The sequence below is a fragment of the Pristiophorus japonicus genome, chromosome 3 (genome assembly GCF_044704955.1).
Source record: "Pristiophorus japonicus isolate sPriJap1 chromosome 3, sPriJap1.hap1, whole genome shotgun sequence".
NCBI classification, from domain to species: domain Eukaryota; kingdom Metazoa; phylum Chordata; class Chondrichthyes; family Pristiophoridae; genus Pristiophorus; species Pristiophorus japonicus.
Genome location: NC_091979.1, coordinates 107,823,458 through 107,842,055, shown reverse-complemented (window position 1 = coordinate 107,842,055; position 18,598 = coordinate 107,823,458). Strand labels below are relative to the sequence as shown.

Genomic DNA, 18,598 nt, shown 5'->3' with positions numbered 1-18,598 from the left:
GTATTTACCCATATCTTGCCCGGCGGATGTCCTGAAAACTCTTGCGCCTGGTAAAAGCAGGCGCATCGCCTACTTTTACAGGCGTAAGAGTTTTAAACCACACAAAAACATAAAATAACATTTTAAAAACATCTTTTATTGTTAAAACCCTCCCCACTACGATAAGTTTATTTGAAATCATAATTAAAAAACTTTTTTTTTTTTTAAATCGGAAAAATATTTTTTTATAAGGCATAAATAACTTTAATTTAAATTAATGTGGTGTATTTTTTCTATTTTTTATTAGTGTTTTGGGTGTTTGGGGGGGTTTCTCAATCCTAATAATGGAAACTCCAACATACAGAGTTCCTATTATTACGAATGAGAAAATACTGTACCTTGATTGGCTGCCCAGAGCCATATGACTGCAGCTCCAGCTTATGGACGTCCAGACGTGCACGCACTCCGACGCGCAGAGTGGAGGCCTCAGGACCGGGATCTCTCGTGGGCGCACAGGTTCAGGTAAGTTCATATCTTTTTTCCCTATTTCAGTCGATCGCCCACTGGAAGCAGCCGACCGGGATTTCTCGGCCAATATAGGCAGCTGCTCTACAGTATGGCTCCTCACTTGCACTCATGTCAGTTTATTCTGACTGTTATAAAGAGAACAATTTTGTACCTGTGTCTTCCACTGTTGCACCTCTAGAAGAATATCCCTCAATGTTCAAATAAAACTCCACAATTTACCTTGTTCTTCCAATGAGACTCTAACACTAGAATTTTCTTCAGCTTTTTGTCTCGCAACTTCTTCCTGTTCAGGTGTCCACTGGATGTGATCCCTAAAGAAAAAGGTTAATTTTTTTTCAGGACTGCAGAGAAAAGAGAGCTACACACTATAATAATTTACACATTTTATGCTCTTCTCATTACTGGTATGGAAGACAAAAATGATTTGGAGGCGTTTGGGGCTAGTTATTTGCGACCTCAATATTTTTACAGACGGTAGTATAAAGATTCTTTGGCAAGAAAGTCATTAAAAGCAGAGGGAAAAATAGCAGGTCCCAACGTATTCCACAAAACATGTTAAATTAGATCAATCTCGTTCCATAAAATAAACATAAATTAGTACTAAGGTGTACTTCCATTTATGATTGGAATAGAACAATGAGCTCAATTTTCCCGGGTCATTTGCACCATTTTTTTGGTGTGTGCTGTTTTTTTTGGCGTATTTTTTTTCAAGTTTCCCCATGCGATCTGCGCCGGCGTAACTGACTTAGTTACAATTTTTCGAGGTCAGTTTTTTTTGACATTATTCCCTCATGTCTGCGCCGGTTTTTATAATTTTTTCGCAGTTGTGCCAACATTTTTTCCTCCTAAGTCAGCGTATCTGGCCACTCCCGAAAAACCTTCTGGGCACTTAATAAAACCAGCGCACATTGAAAAATTGCTGAAAGACGCCATTGTTTTTAAATTGAAAATTTTGAAGGGAGTCAAGAACACTGTCAAAATCAATAATAAAGTTCAAATTTTTTTTACCTGTCAATGGAAGTTTGTTGGATTTCAGAAGTTTTCTCTCTTTTTTTTTTACTCACTCACACGCAACCACCGAACGTCTTGAAGCAGGGCTGGAGGGTCGAAGCTTTGGCCGGCAGAATCAGTCCCGCACCCGGACACAGGGGCTCGGCTAGAAAACAAGCAGTGGGGGGGGGGGGGGGGGGGGGGGCGGGAGGGAGGGAGAGGAGAGAGAGCAAGGTGCCGATCGGAAGGCTTATGCAGACGGAGCCTGGGGAGCGAGGTGCCGATCGAAAGGCTTCTGCATGGAGCCCGAGGAGCGAGGTAACAATCAGAAGGCTTCTGAAGACTGCAGAGTGGGGTGGGTGGTGAGAGAAGGCGAGAAGTCACAAGACTGTAATTAGTTAAGGGGGAGCAGGGAGAGAAAAGTCACAAGACTGTGATTAGTTAAGCGGGGAGGGGGGAAAAAGAGAGAGAAGTCACAAGACCTTGGGTGTGGTCCATCCACACAGGCCTTGGGGAGAGAGAACTGTGAACCTGTCTTGTCTGCTTTCCTGACGTTTTGAGCTTCTTTCAAAGGTAAAATTTAAGTATGGAGCAATACTGACAATGCCATACTTTGTGCGAGCCTTCTGCATCATGATGCTATGTCGAAGACAACTGATTCAATGTCATCGCATCAGGAACATCAGAGCCCATAGGGTGCTGGGCAGGAGGCCTTACCCACCTCGGGTATATCGAAACAGGTGTTCGTACCTCCACCTAAGTGATGCAGACTGTATCAGAAGGCTGCGTTTCCGCAAAGAAGTTGTAACTGAGATCGGAGAGTTGGTGAAAGCAGACCTGAAACCTAGAAGCATCAAGAGGACTGCTCTGACAGGTGAAGTGAAGGTTACGGCTGCATTTTCATTCTATGCCTCCGACTTGTTTCAAACTACAATTGGGGATGTGTGTGCTAACTCTCAACATGCAACACATGTCTGCATTCGCCAGGTGACAGCTGCACTGTATGCGCGGAGGAATGACTTCATAAAGTTGCCCATGACCGCCCAAGCAATCCATGACAGGACTGTGGGCTTCTCCAGGATTGCTGGCTTCCCAAAGGTATAGGGCTGCATTGATTGTACTTGCATCGCCTTGCGAGAACCTTTGGAGGATTCTGAGATGTACAGGAACAGAAAAGGCTTCCACTCCATTAATGTACAGGTTGTGTGTGACGACATGCATCGTATCATGTCAGTCGATGCAAGATCCCCTGGGAGTACCCATGATGCATTCTTCCTATGCGACAGTGTTATATCTGCCATGTTTCAGCAGCAGCAGCCAGAAGGGCAGAGCTGGCTACTGGAAGACAAAGGGTATGGCCTCACTGCCTGGCTCATGACGCTTCTACGCGTAACCCAGACAGAAGCTGACCGGGAATACAACATGTCGCACATTGCGACGTGCAGCATCATAGAGAGGACCATTGGCATCTTGAAACAGTGTTTCCGATGCCTGGACCATTCCGGAGGCTACTTGCTGTATTCCCCTGAGATTGTCGGTCAGTTCACTATTGTGTGCTGCCTGCTGCATAACTTAGCCATCATGAGACAGCAGCAGTTGGTTGTGGAAGACCCACCTGCGGTGAGAGTGGCTGATGATAATGATGCGGAAGATGCAGATGACGAGCAGGAGGAGGACAATGAGGATGAGGAAACTGTGCAAGTGCCCGAGGCCGGAGCACGGGCGGGCCATTGTGCCCCTTTAATGATTGCTCGAGCCTTGCGTCAGCAGCTCATCCCTGAACGCTTTATTGATGCCTGAGGGCTCAGTGACAACTACTCCACATGGACCATGTTCACTGTTTGGAGCTGTTCTGTAATGTTGTGTTGTGTTCATGGAACAAATAATGGAAATGATTCAGATTTAATGTAAAATATATTTTATTCAAAAGTTTAACAGTTCTTATGTACTTAACTTAACTAAAATTATTCTTGTATCAAACTTTACTTTAAGATCACTCTTTAAGATCACATAAAAACTTTAAGTTCACTTACTAACTTTTAAACTTGTAAATTTACATAAATTACCAAAAACTTTTAATTTGAGAACAGTTACATCAGTAACAACAATAATAATAACAACAACAGCAAAGAAAGGCTGCACCCACCCATCTCTCCTCCACCTTATTCTAAGACCGCCCGCTGCACTTGGTCTTGAACTCGCCACCACACCTGCCCGCAGTGTTTCTGGGCTTGGTACCATGCTTATTCTTTCCAAGGTGGGGGGGGCGTCGGCAGCAGGCGGCAAGTTGGAGGGCCCGGGTGGCAAGTTGGAGGGCCCAGCTTTGGGCTCTTCAGAGGCTGATTTGGGGATTGGAGTGGGAGTGACAGTTAATTTTGTCAATGGGCGCAGGGTCTGGGCGTGTTCGCTTATTGTAGCAGCTAACTCCAACATACAGTTTCTCATGTGCCCTGACAATGTCTCAACGACCTGCTTTTATTCCCTCCCTCATGTTGAGAAAAACTACCTGCAACATTCCCTCCCTCATGGTCAGTGACAGTGATTGCACCATCTCTGACATTCCCTCCCCGATGGTCACTGACAGCCCATCAGCTACCTCTGACATTCCCTCATGGCCCCTCAAGGTATGGCATCGTTTTTCAGCGCAGACAGCAGACTCCAGCCCCCGAGGCGACTGGAAATGCTGCGCGGCGCCAAATTCGAATTATAGATCAAGGAAACTTTGGCAAATTATTTCTGGCCTCGAAAAACAGGTGTAACTCTGGCAATATGCCAGAAAATAGGCTTGGGCAAAATTGAGCCCAATGTTCTGACCCAAGTGATCTAGCATTACATTTTATTACAACACTACTTCATGCAGTTCCTTTTAACCAGAAAAAAAAGTTTAACTTAAAATTTAAATTATTACCTCAATGAAATCATAGAAGCTATCATCTTTATGTTGTTCATTTCCATTTTGAGCAAAAGGGGATTGACTATCAATGTCATAAACAATGCGTAAGTAATATTTTTTATAATATGATTTTGTGTGAACAAACATGGGGGCCAAAATTGCCCCTTTCCTTAAGGCCTGATACCACCGCAAATCGGCGGCCATGCTGCGAAATGGAGTGGCCGCCGACTTTTCGTGGAATGGCCACTACTAACCCAAATGCCCTCCCGAGTTTTCCCGGCGGTGTCCTGATCCCCCCTTACCACTCTGCTGCTGCCAATCCGTGGTAAGTGCATCATCACCATGCGCACCGCCGATCTAACCCCCCAACGGCAACATTCCCCTGAAAATCTTCGGTCTGCCCAGCGGTGCCAAAATCTGTTTCTTCCCGGTGGTCCAGGGAGGCTGTGGCCTTCTGCAATGGCGGTGCGGCTTCCCTTAAAGGGAAGGATGTATTGCCATGTCGGTCAGACAATTATGCCCCTGGGTTCGGCTAGGCCAACAGGCAACACTCCCTCTTGGGTACAAGGCCGTTAGCCTGGCCGAAACCCTTCCTAGTGGCCCACTGGGCAGGAGTTTTAAAATCACGGAGGCTGTCCCCTTTAAGTGAAGGGAAGAGCCGTGGTGACGCAGCATCGTGATGGCGTCATCGTGGCGTTCACTCCGCACCGCCCCCAACTTCCGCCCCTCAGGTGTTGCCACCACCCCGTATCCGTCCCTCAAGTGTCGTCACTGCCCCCATTAAGAATGACTTCCAGAGCCAAGGAAAAAAAAAACAACAGAGTCAAATGTCGCTCAAGAGGTCACCTGAATCGCAGCTGTGGTAAAAACCATCGAAATGGGGTGGGAGCGCCCCATTTCGGACGGGGGGGTGGGGGGAAATTTCTACCCCATGTAATCTAGTTTGAATAACATCCACTTACCACATATTATGTTCAAACACTCTGCTAGGATCAGATAATATCCGGGAGCCAAGAGGAGCAGTTGGTCTTCTATTACTTTGGAATCTACATTGCAAGCCAAGTTTCCTCAGCAATGTAAAAGACACTGTGTGAACCAACACCGCTTGTGACTTCCTCTTCATATTGATGAAATGTCTGCTCCAAAGAATAAAAATATATTTAATTAGTGAATTCAGAAAGATCCAAAAACGTTCATATGATTTATGCAATGCAATAACTATAATGTTTTGGGGAAAAATCAGCGAAGTGAAGAGTGAAAAAGCAATCTTGCCTCTCGTTTTCAGTGTTAGACAGGAGTAAAGAGCAGACAAATGTCGTCATTTCTTTTCTACGTCCAGATTGCTTATGTGCATAAGGAATGAGCGGGAGGTGAGGACTTGATTTTTCTTCAGCCCCAAATAATCTATTACTGGATTTTTTTTTTCTTACCAATAAAAAAGCTACCAGTTTTTGCTTTTAGTAAGAGGCAAAATATGACACTGAAGTAATGACTTACCTGAAGATGCACAGCATGGCCTGGTAAGTGAGTGCTCTAACATTAGTACTCATGTGCAGTACGGCAGTTGAGATTTATAGGCATGGTGACAAGAGATACTAAATTACTAAGATACTAAGAGGTGCATGAACTATCCTGGAATCATAGGATAACCAGGTGTATGCATGCATGAACTGCTGAAAGATCGTTCGTTGAGCAGAGAAAAGCCGAGCTTGAGCATCAGCTGATCACACCATAAAGAAGAAAAGTTCCTTGGAGATATGTTCTAGATGGTAGTTATCTCACAGGTTCTGAGGAAGAGTGATATTGAGGAATAGATGACCAGTTGCAAGGGAGACAAATATTTTTGAGCGTTTGGATTTGTGTAATAGATATGCAGTGCTTAATACCCAAGAGATGGATGTAGAAGGCAGCATAGGGAGGGTAGCCTTGAGCAACATTGTACTGTGAAACAAGTGGCTAACTGTAGGGAGAATAGTAACACCACCAGGAAAACAGCCATATTTAGTTGCAGGATTTCTTAATAAAGGGCATTACCAGACTTTTCTACAACCACCAAATATTAGAACGATCTTGTATTTATAAAGCACCTTTCAGGACCCCCCCCAAGGTGCTTTACAGACAACAAAATACTTTTGCCGTGTAGTTGCTGCAGCCAATTGGCGCATAAGGTTCTACAAACAGCAATGAAATAATGACCAGAAAGCAGCATGCTTTAGTCAGAGCTAAGTGATCTCACAAGCAATGGATCGGATCAAAGCTCTGCAGTCTTGCCACATCCAGTCGTGAATGGTGGTGGACCATTAAACAGCTAACGGGAGGAGAAGACTCCATGAATTTCCCAACCTCAATGATATCTTAGTCCTGCACACGAGTGCAAAAGACAAGACTGAAGCGTTTGCAACTATTCTCAGCCAGAAGTGTCAAGTGGCTGATCCATATTGGCCTCCTCCTGAGGTCCGCACCATCACAGAAACCAGTCTTCAGCCAACTCCATTTACTCCACGTGATGTCAAGAAATAACTGAGCGCACTGGATACAGCAAAGGCTATGGGCCCCAACAACATCCCAGCTGTTGTGCTGAAGACTTGTGCTCCAGTACAAGCTGCGCCTCTAGACAAGCTCTTCCAATACAGCTACAACACTGGCATCTACCCGACAATGTGGAAAACTGCCCAGGTATGTCCTGTTCACAAAAAGCAGGACAAATCCAATCCAGCCAATTACCGCTCCATCAGTCTACTTTCAATCATCAGCAAAGTGATGGAAGGTGTCATCAACTGCTATCAAGTGGCACTTACTCACCAATAACCTGCTCACTGATGCTCAGTTTGGGTTCCGCCAGGATCACTCGGCTCCAGACCTCATTACAGCCTTGGTCCAAACATGGACAAAAGAGCTGAATTCCAGATGTGAGATGAGAGTGACTGCCCTTGACATCAAGTCAGCATTTGATCAAATGTGGCATTAAGGAATCCTAGTAAAATTGAAGTCAATGGGAATGAGGGGGAAAACTCTCCATTGGCTGGAGTCATACCGAGCACAAAGGAAGATGGTTGTGGTTGTTTGAGGTCAATCATCTCAGCCCTAGGACATCGTTGCAGGTTTTCCTCAGGGCAGTGTCCATCTCCAGCTGCTTCATTAATGATTTTCCCTCCATCAGGTGGTCAGAAGTGGGGATGTTCGCTGATGACTGCAGAGTGTTCAGTGCCATTCGCAAATCCTCAAATAATGAAGCGATCCATGCCTGCATGCAGCAAGACCTGGACAACATTCAGGCTTAGGCTCATAAGTGGCAAGTAACATTTGCGCCACACAAGTGCCAGGCAAAGAAAATCTCTAACAAGCGAGAATCTAACCACCGATCCTTGACATTCAACGACAGAACTAGCGCCGAAACCCCCACCATCCACATCCAGGGGAGGTCACCATTGATTCCAAACATAAATACTGTGGCTACAAGAGCAGGTCAGAGGCTGGGTGTTCTGCAGCGAGTGTCTCACCTTCTGACTCCTCAACTACACCACCATCTACAAGGCACAAGTCAGGAGTGTGAAGGAATACTCTGCACTTGCCTGGATGAGTGCAGCTCCAACATCACTCAAGAAGCTCGACAACATCCAGGATTAAACAGCCTGCTTAATTGGCACCCCATCCACTACCTTAAATATTCACTCCCTCCACCACCGGTACAACGTGGCTGCAGTGCATACCATCTACAAGATGCTTTGCAGCAACTCACTAAGGCTTCTTCAACAGCACCTCCCAAACCCACAACCTCTACCATCTAGAAAGACAAGGGCAGCAGGTGCATGGGAACACGGTCATCTCCAAGTTCCCCTCCAAGTCACATACCATCCTGACTTGGAAATAAATCGGCATTCCTTTGTCGTCACTGGGTCAAAGTCCTGGAACTCCCTCCCTAACAGCACTATGGGAGTACCTTCACCTCACAAACTGCCGCATTTCAAGGCGACGGCTCATCACCATCTTCTCAAGGGTAATAAGTGCTGGCCTTGTCAGTGACGCCCACATCCAGAAACAATAAAGAAAAAACATCTATTTTAGTTATGTTGGTTGAGGGTTAAGTATTCGCCAGGTCACCGGAGAGAACTATCCTACTCTTCTTCAAAATAGTGCATGGGATCTTTTATACATCTACCTGAGAGGGTAGACAGGGCCTCAGTTTAACGTCTCATTCGAAAGACGGCATCTCAAGGTGCAGCACTCGCTCAGTACTGCATTAGAGTGGTAGCTTAAATTTTATGCTCAAGTCTTTGGAGTGGGCCTGTGTTGCTTCGCTGGCGCATGGGTGAAGTACATAGAGTGGGAGAGAAAGCATCCAGAAGTCATGGTTCATAGAAAAAAAATAATTGTATTTATATAGTGCTTTTCACAACCGTAATATATTCCAATGCACTTTACAGCCAATGAAGTGCTTTTGTAGTGCAGTCACTGTTGTAATGTAGGAAAAGCGCCAGCCAAATTGTGCATAGCAAGATCCCACAAAAGCAATATGATACATGACCAGATAATGTGTCTTAGTGATGTTGGACAAGGGATACATATTGGCCAGAACACCAGGCAGAACTCCCTTGCTCTTCTTCAAAATAGTGGCATGAGATCTTTCACATTCACCCGAGAGGGCAGACTATTTAATCGTATCCAAAAGACAGCACCTCCGACAGTGGAGCACTCCCTCAGTACTGCACTGGAGTGTCAGTCTAGATTTTGTGCCCAAGTCTCTCGAGTGGGGCTTGAACTTTCTGACTCAGAGGCAAAAGTGCTACTACTGATCTACAGCTGACAACAGGAACCAAAAGACAACGAGTAGGATGTTGGTTTTATTGGGACAATTTGAGGAGTAAGGTTCTAGATTGAAGAACAAATTCACAAAGATGATAATCTCAGGATAACTCTTGGAGCCATGTGTTGGGCATGGAGAAAAACATCAGACATATTAATAGGCGGCTTAAGGATGGGACAGACAGGAAGAATGAGTAGAATAGAAACATTCAACTTTAGTCAGGCAGGTTTTGAAGGGATGAGACATGAGCTAGATAAACTGGACTGGACTGGACAGCACACTTTAAAGTGAAAAACAGAAGAGAAGTTTTTTAAAAATCCATTCTTCCAATACGGGCATCACAGGAAACATTGGCATTTATTGCCAATCCCTAGTTGCCCTGGAGATTGTGCTTGTGGGCCTTCTTCTTGAACCGCTGCAGTCTGTGGGGTGATGGTGCTCCCATAATGCTATAAGGTGGGGAGGTTCCAGAATTTTGACTCAGCAACGATGAAGGAATGGCAATATATGTTCAAGTCAGGATGGTGTATGTCTTGGAGGAGAACCTGGAAGTGACGGTGTTCCCATGCACCTATTGCCCTTGTCCTTCTAGCTTATGGAGGTCACGTTTTGGGAGATGCTGCCAAAACAGCTTTGGCAAGCTGCTGCAGTACGTTGGTATCAGTGGATGTTTAGGATAGTGGCGTGATCAGATGGGACTACTTTGCCTTGGATTATGTTAAATAATTCTTTTAAAAAAATAACCCTTTTAGATTTATAATCAGATGCTCAAGATGCATCTGAACATCTAATTCCCTTTAACAGCCTGACATTAAAAATCACACACAAAACTTTCCATTTATGGGTTGTACACCTTTGCAAAGAATTCAAGTAGATTCAGGACACACTACCCATTGCTTCTAAAATTATGACTGTCCCTCAAGAGCTCTGTTCTTTAGGTCATCAGTTTTCCAACAGTTTGATAAATGAGTTCTGAACAACCATCATCGGATTTCTTTATTTGTTAACATTTAAGCACACTATTACTATTACTGTTTTCTGCAATTAAAGCACTGTTTTATTTTGGGTGGCTGTGTTTCAAAAATTAGGAGGTTAGTCCATAGGATTTTGCCAACATTTACAGAGATCCTCAACAAAGAGGTTTGAAAACAGAGTTATAGAAATGTAAATTGTTTGAGTTAAGAGTGTGCCTATGGCACCGTGGTCTTTTTTTTTTAGTATGGGATATCCCTTCACCACTCCAGGGGATCAAAAGAAATAGGAGCAGGAGTAGGCCATTCGCCCCTTTGAGCCTGCTCCACCAATCAGATCATGGCTGATCTTCTAACTCAACTCCACTTTCCTGCCCTATCCCCTATATCCCTTTGTTCCCTTATTATCCAAAAATCTATCAATCTCTGTTTTGAATATACTCAACAACTAAGCCTTCACAGCCCTCTGGGATAGAGAATTCCAAAGATTCACAACCCTCCGAGTGAAGAAATTTCTCCTCATTTCAGTCCTTATTCTGAGATTGTGACCCCTAGTTCTTGACTCCGCAGCCAGGGGAAACATCTCCCAGCATCTACCCTATCAAGCCCCTTAAGAATGTTTTACCCTTCAATGAGACCACCACTCATTCTTCTAAACTCTAGGGAGCATAGGCCTAGCCTACTCAATCTCTCCTCATAGGACAATCGCCCCATCCCACGAAAGAGTCTGGTGAACATTTGTTGCACTCCCTCTAAGACAAGTATATCCTTCCTTAGGTAAGGAGGCCAAAACTGTACACAGTACTCAAGGTGTGGTCTCCCCAAGGCCCGATATAATTGCAGTAAGACTTATTTACTCTTATACTCCAATCCTTTTGTAATAAAGGTTATCATACTATTTCCTTTCCTACTGCTGGCTGTACCTGCATGTTAACTTTGTGATTCGTGTACAAGGACACCCAGGTCCCTCTGAATACCAACATTTCCTAATCTCTTACCATTTAAAAAATTTTCTTTTTTACTTTTCCTACCAAAGTGGCTAACTTCACATTACCCCACATTATATTCCATCTGCCATGTTCTTGCCCACTCACTTAACCTGTCAATATATCCCTTTGCAGTGTCTCTGCATCCTCCTCACAATTTACTTTCCCACCTAGCTTTGTATCGTCAACAAACTTAAATACATTACAGTCGGTCCCCTCATCTAAGTCATTGATATAGATTGTAAATATCTGAGGCCCAAGCATTGATCCTTGCAACACTACACTAGCCTGCCAACCTGAAAAATTCCTACTCTCTGTTGTTCATCTGTTAACCAATCCTCTATCCATGCTAATATATTATCCCCAATCCCATGAGTCCTGATCTTGCATAATGACCTCTTGTGTGGCACCTTATTGAATGATTTTTAATAGCCAAATATACATCTACTAGTTCCCCCTCATCTACCCTGCTAGTTACACCCTCAAAAGATTCTTGATTTGTCAAACAACTGCCTTACATTCCAAAGACAATGTCAGTTAACCAAAAGAAAACATGGCTAGCCTCATTTAACCATTTTATTGGTATACAGCAGTAGAACTAATGTGCAGGCAATTCGTCAAATACGATGAAAAGACTAACCCTGGAGACCCTTCGCTCCTGGGACACAATACCGACTCCACTTGGTCAGAAATGTGCTGAATGCGCGGACAGCAGCTTGAACACCAATACAATGGGCCGAAAATCGCCACCTCGCTGAGTCCGTATGAAGTGCACACACACCTGGCGAGGCCTCGCAAAAGCCGGTTCTCGGGGCTTTTCCGAACTATCAAAATTTCTCTAGAGAGATTCTACGCATCCACAGGAGAAGGACATTCGTGTGGCAGAGATTGGGCTACTTGCCCAACGAATGTCCTTCAAACTTTTACGCCTAGTAAAAGCAGGCGTATAGCTTACTTTTACCAGCGTAACACTTTTAAAATAGAAAACATTAATTTAACAATTAATTTTTATATTAAAAACCCTGTTCATTAAGGCAAGTTTATTTTTAAACACATTAAAAATGATTCCAAAAAATATATATTTTTCTAAAACATTTAAATTCAATTAATTTTAAATGTGTGAGGTGTATTTTTAATTTATTGCGCTGTGTTTTGGTTTTATGGGGGGGTTATTCATTGATAGCAATGGGAGCATTGTGAACTCCCATTTTTATTAATGAGAATACGAGATAGTGATTGGTGGTAGTGATTGGAGTTCAGCCATGAACTCAATGAATGGCAGTGCAGACTCGAATGGCCTACTCCTGCACCTATTTTCTATGTTTCTATGGTCCAGGCCCACATTATTTCAGCAGATGCGTTCCTACGTGGAAGAGAGATCCCCATGCGTGCGTAGCGAATGAAGGTCTCCCACCGAAATCCTACATTCCTCGGGCACCAATAGGTAGTTCGTAGATTTTTTTCGGGTCAGAGGTGTTTGTACGAAGGAAGCCTGCGACCGCAATTTTCAGCCCTGAAATTCCGGTCAGAGGCTTCTTTTGGCCAAACATCTCCGACCGGAGAATTTTTACAAAATTACCTGGTGGTCCAGGAGGGACCTGGGATTCCAGTGGGGAGGCCTGCTCTTCCCACGCTACGTTTCCAATGCAGACGGTGCAATCAGGTACCATATTCTCAATAGCAATGAGAACTCCATATCTGAGTTCTCATTGCTATTAATGAAAAAAACACACCAAAAACAATATAAAATAAAAAAAACACACCTCCCATAAATCAAAATTAATTGAAATTAAAGTTAATAAAAAATATATTTTTCCGATTTTTAACATAAAAATCTTTTTTTATGTTTTAAAACTCTCATGCGCAAAAGTTTTCAGGACATTCGCTGGGCAAGAGATGGATAAATATTGCAATCTTGTCTATGCGAAGGTCCTAGCTGTGGGGATACGGATTATCGCGCATGCGCATCGCGCGCCGAAAACCGGCTTTTCCGATGCCTTCCTGGTCCGTACACACTCCGTTCGGACCCAGGGAGGCTGGGATTTCAGGCCCAAAATGTCTGAGGACTCCAGCTCCTTCCTCCTCCCTGTGATTTCAGGACACGGCGCCGGCAGCACAACCATTTCGCCGGCCCAGCTAGAGCGTTACCGGCTGGGAGAAGCTACATATCGCGCTGCTCCCGAAGCGAGCTCACCTTCCGACCGCTCCGAATAACCGGAAGTACAGTCGCGGAGGGGAAGGGAAAGCGGCGCTTTCTGGGAGGTGTAGGCCTTGTGGCGCGGAGAAGAGATAAGAGCAGGACAACTACAAATCCCAGCGGGCTCCGCGTCGTGGCCGCTTAGGGACGCACGTTCCGCTTTCAATCATTCTTGGGGCGCAGGCGCAGGCAGCGAGTTTCTTGTCTTGTGTTCCGAGCTCATCCTGTTGCTCAACAAAGTGGAGAACGAAGCACCAGAGCAGGAGTGGCGAGTAAGTGGGACTCTTCCATTCTGACGGTGGTACGGGGCATATCCTGACCTTTTTAAATGAAAAAACAACGAAATATTTTCTTAATTGTATATTTGCCGTTTTATTCGAAATTAGCTCATATTTCGGTTTCGTGATATTTTAGTGTGATGAACCATTGAAAACATCGCTGGAACAAAACCTCTTAAATAAAATCATGCTAATTGTAGTTAAGTTTAATCGGGTGTAATGTTAGCTGTGGCTCAGAGGGTAGCACCCTCGCCTCTGAGTCAGAAAGTTGTCGGTTCAAGTCCCACTGCAGAGACTTGAACACAAAAATCAAGGCTGACGCACTACTGCAACAACAACAACAACTTGTATGTATATAGAGCCTTTAACGTAGTGAATTGTCCCGAGGCGCTTCACAGGAGTATTATGAAATTAAAAAAATGTGATACCGTTCCGCATAAGTAGAAATTAATGCAGGTGACCAAACGTTTGGTCAAAAAGGTAAGAAAGACTTGGATTTCACGACCACCGGATGTCTCAAAGCATTTTACAGCCAACGAAGTACTTTTGGATTGTGGTCACTGTTGTAATGTAGGAAACAAGGCAGGCAATTTGCGCACAAGCAAGCTCCCACAAACAGCAATGTGATAATGACCAGATAATCTTTTTTGTTATGTAGATTGAGGGATAGATATTGGCCAGGACACTAGGGATAACTCCCCTGCTCTTAAAAACATAGAAAAATAGGTGCAGGAGTACGCCATTCAGCCCTTTGAGCCTGCACCGCCATTCAATAAGATCATGGCTGATCATTCCTTCGGTACCCCTTGATCCCCTTAACTGTAAGAGCCATATCTAACTCCCTCTTGAATATATCCAGTCAACAACTCTCTGCGGTAGGGAATTCCACAGGTTAACAACTCTCTGAGTGAAGAAGTTTCTCCTCATCTCAGTCCTAAATGGCCTACCCCTTATCCTAAGACTATGTCCCCTGGTTCTGGACTTCCCCAACATTGGGAACATTCTTCCCGCATCTGACCTGGCCAGTCCCGTCAGAATCTTATATGTTTCTATGAGACCCCCTCTCATCCTTCTAAACTCCAGTGAATAAAGGCCCAGTTGATCCAGTCTCTCCTCTTCTTCGAAATAGTGACATGGAATCTTTTACATCCACTTGAGAGAGCAGACGGGGCCTTGGTGTAATGTCTCATCCGAAAGATGGCACTTCCGTGTCGGGCTAGATTTTTTTTTGTGCTCAAGTCCCTGGACTTGTGGAGCTGGAGGAGATTACAGAGATAGGGAGGGGAGGGGCGAGGCGAGGCGAAGCTATGGAGGGATTTGAAAATAAGGATGAGCATTTTGAAATCGAGACATTCCTTAACCGGAAGCCAATGTGGGTCAGCGTGTACGGGTGATGGGTGAGCGGGACTTGGTGCGAGTTAGGACACGGGCAGCCGAGTTTTGGATCGCCTCGTTTTTGTAGGGTAGAATGTGGGAGGCTAGCCAGGTGTGCGTTGAAATAGTCAAGTCTAGAGGTAACAAAGGCACAGATGAGCTGAGACAAGGGCAGAGACGAGCGACGTTCGAGGTGGAAATAGGCAGTCTTAGTTATGCTGCGGATATGTGGTCAAAAGGGATGGAGTATAAAAGTAGGGAAGTCTTGCTACAGCTATATAAGGTATTGGTGAGGCTGCACCTGGAAGTTTTGGTTTCCATATTTACGAAAGGATATACTTGTTTTGGAGGCAGTTCAGAGAAGGTTCACTAGGTTGAATCTGCGGATGAGGGGGTGACTTATGAGGAAAGGTTGAGTAGGTTGGGCCTCTACTCATCGGAATTCAGAAGAATGAGAGGTGATCTTATCGAAACGTATAAGATTATGAGGGGGCTTGACAAGGTGGATGCAGAGAGGATGTTTCCACTGATGGGGGAGACAAGAACTAGAGGACATGATAGAATAAGGGACTACCCATTTAAAACAGAGCTGAAGAGGAATTTCTTCTCTGAGGGTTGTAAATCTGCGGAATTCGCTGCCTCAGAGAGCTGTGGAAGCTGGGGCATTGAATAAATTTAAGACAGAAATAGACAGTTTCTTAAAAGATAAGGGGTTATGGGGAGCGGGCGGGGAAGTGGAGCTGAGTGCATGATCAGATCAGCCATGGTCTTATTGAATGGCGGAGCAGGCTCGAGGGGACTAATGGCCTACTCCTGTTCCTATTTCTTATGTTCTTATGATACCAAGGTTGTGAACAGTCTGGTTCAGCCTCAGACAGAAGTTAGGGAACGGAGTTCGTGGCAGGGACCAAAAACAATTGCTTCAGTCTTCCCAATATTCAATTGGAGAAAATTTCTGCTCATCCGGAACTGGATGTTGGACAAGCAGTCTGACAATTTAGCAACCGTGGAGCAGTTGAGAGAAGTGGTAGTGAGTAGAACTGCGTGTCATCAGCGTACATGTGGAAATTGACGCTGTGTTTTCAGATGATATCGTCAAGGGGCAAAATGTAGATGAGAAATAGGACGGGGACAAGGATAGGTCTTTGGGGGACATGAGAGGTAACGATGCGGGTCAGGAAGAGAAGCCATTGTAGGTGATTCTCTGGCTACGATTAGATAGATAAGAATGGAACCAGGCAAGTTCCATCCAGCTGGACAATGGCGGAGAGGCATTGGAGAAGGATAGTGATCAATGGAATGCAGTGCTGAGGGAGTGCTGCATTGTCGGAGGTGCCGTCTTTCAAATGAGACATTAAGCCGAGGCCACGTCTGCTCTCAGGTGGATGTAAAAGATCTTGTAGCACTATTTCGAAGAAGAGCAGGGGAGTTATCCCTAGGTGTCCTGGGCAATATTTATTCCTGAATCAACATAACAAAACAGATTATCTGGTCATTATCACATTGCTGTTTGTGGGAGTTTGCTGTGTGCAATTGACAGCTGCGATTTCTACATTACAACAGTGACGACAATTCAAAGTGCTTCATTGGCTGTAAAGCACTTTGGGGTGTCCAGTGGTCATGAAAGGCACTACATAAATACAAATCTTTTTTTTTTTATTTTTTATTTTTTTTATTTATGAATGTTTGAGTTTTAATGTTCATTTTACATGATTTTAGAAGCCATGCAAGAATCTGACAGCAAGATGGCAGCAAAGTCAACTTCTTCCTTATAGACACCTATGTCTAAGCATCAGATTTCTGAATTTGATAATAGCATCGAACTCAAACATACTCAAAGACAACATATAGGACTGTTGTATCTTCAAAGACTTAGCGAGGTGTCTTGTCAGCTTTCACTGCAAAAAGTTTTGCAGAATGATTACAAAAACCAACACTGAAGATATTTCTTTAACTTCCACATTTTTTCTGTTTGTTTTTTAAACTTCCTTTTCAAATTAATTGATATCTTAATTTTTGTCTTTAGTTTGTTTGTGATATATAAGATCTCCAAAGAGCAAAATATTGAGGATGCTGAAAATCTGAAACAAAAACAGAAAACACGAGATGCTCAGCAGGTCCATCGGCATCTATCAAGAAAACATATTTCAGGTATAAATCCTTCCTCAGAACTAAAAGATTTTGCAGTTGAACATCAATTAAGAAGGAACAGAACAAGAAAAAGGAAAAAGGAAAATGAGGGTGGATGGGGACACACACACACAACTCTACATTCACACACACAAAAACACATAAAATGACCTGTAAAGTCCGAAGTATAGAGTCACTACCCCAGTACCAATCCGTTCACCTACCCCAGTTTCAGAAACTGGTATATCCATCCGACTTTGGCAGTACCTGTATCTACTGCCAGAGAGAAGGTGACAGTTATAGTTAAGGTCGCAGTTGTTAACATCAGTATTAAGGCCAGAGAGATTCAAAGTGCCTACTGGAAAGATGAGATGCTGTTCCTCCTACTTGCATTAGAACAGTGTAGAAGGCATAAGACAGAGAGTGAATGGGGGAAGAGAATGGAAATGTATTAATATATTGTCTTGTTTCATTTGACCACTTTCAGTTATTGATACACAATCCCCACTGCTTCTAGCGAGATTGGTATTTTGATTCCATTCAGTGTACTTTTCAGCTGTTTGTAGAAGTTGGCGACAGTAGATTCTGGAAGACTAAGGTGCTGCTCAAAGTAATGATAGTTCATTCATTTTGATCACGAGGCCAATTTTCATGGTGAGGCTCATTCCTTTCCTCTTTCCAGGCATTTTGCTGCTGCAGTCAGTGCGGATTAGTGCAAGCTGTAACCTGACTCTACTTAAAGGATCCAAAATAATCCCACTTTAGCAATGTGTGATCTGCTGATGAAACAGCTGAGTCTTCCCAAAATAGTCAGCAAGCTTAGTACATTAAAAGCAGTTAACATTAATTGTGTGGTATAAGACGGTTGCCTGGCATAAACACGGGCCTTATAAGATGAGATAAACATAGTGAAATAGGAAGTATTAAGGGGTTTGGCATCTTTGAAAGTAGATAAATTGCCAGGCCCGGATGAAATGTATCCCAGACTGTTAAGAGAAGCAAGGGAGGAAATAGCAGAGATCTGACCATAATTTTCCAATTCTATCTGGCTACCGGTGTGGTGCCGGAAGACTGCTTTGTTTAAAAAGGGAGAAGGGGATAGATCAAGTAATTATAGGCCAGTCAGCCTAACATTGGTCGGTAGTAGGCATATTGTTGGAAAAAATTCTGAGGGGTAAGATAAATCTTCATTCAGAAAGACACTGATTAATCAAGGACAGTCAGCATGGATTTGTTAAGGGAAGGTCGTGTCTGACTAACTTGATTGAATTTTTTGAGGAGGAACCAAGGGGAGTTGATGAGGGTAGTGCATTTGATGTAGTCTACATGGATTTTAGCAAGGCCTTTGACAAGGTCCCACATGGCAGACTGGTCAGAAAAGTAAAAGCCCATCGGATCCAAGGGAAAGTGGCAAGTTGGATCCAAAATTGGCTCAGTGGCAGGAAGCAAAGGGTAATGGTTGAGGAAT

The 18,598-nt window shown here is 44.0% G+C and overlaps 2 protein-coding genes across 5 annotated transcripts in view; one reads left to right on the top strand and one right to left on the bottom strand.

Annotated features, from left to right (window-relative positions):
- Positions 1-13,370, bottom strand: part of mettl8 (methyltransferase 8, methylcytidine) — a 65,909-nt gene extending 52,539 nt beyond the window's left edge. For 2 of the 4 annotated variants that reach the window (XM_070875651.1, XM_070875655.1), the window contains exons 1-3: positions 13,346-13,370; positions 5,353-5,526; positions 727-818 (exon numbers count right to left, since the gene is read on the bottom strand). In XM_070875651.1, the coding sequence (XP_070731752.1) occupies positions 727-818; positions 5,353-5,513 (253 nt within the window). In that variant the 5' untranslated portion in view covers positions 5,514-5,526; positions 13,346-13,370. Of the gene's footprint in view, positions 1-726; positions 819-5,352; positions 5,527-11,791; positions 11,883-12,730; positions 12,845-13,345 lie in introns of those variants that run through there. The other 2 variants (XM_070875654.1, XM_070875653.1) reach the window with 2 other exon arrangements.
- Positions 13,131-18,598, top strand: part of dcaf17 (ddb1 and cul4 associated factor 17) — a 63,619-nt gene continuing 58,151 nt past the window's right edge. Inside the window, 2 exon segments of the mRNA XM_070875650.1 lie at positions 13,131-13,649; positions 17,027-17,151. Of these exon segments, the coding sequence (XP_070731751.1) occupies positions 17,107-17,151 (45 nt within the window). The 5' untranslated portion in view covers positions 13,131-13,649; positions 17,027-17,106.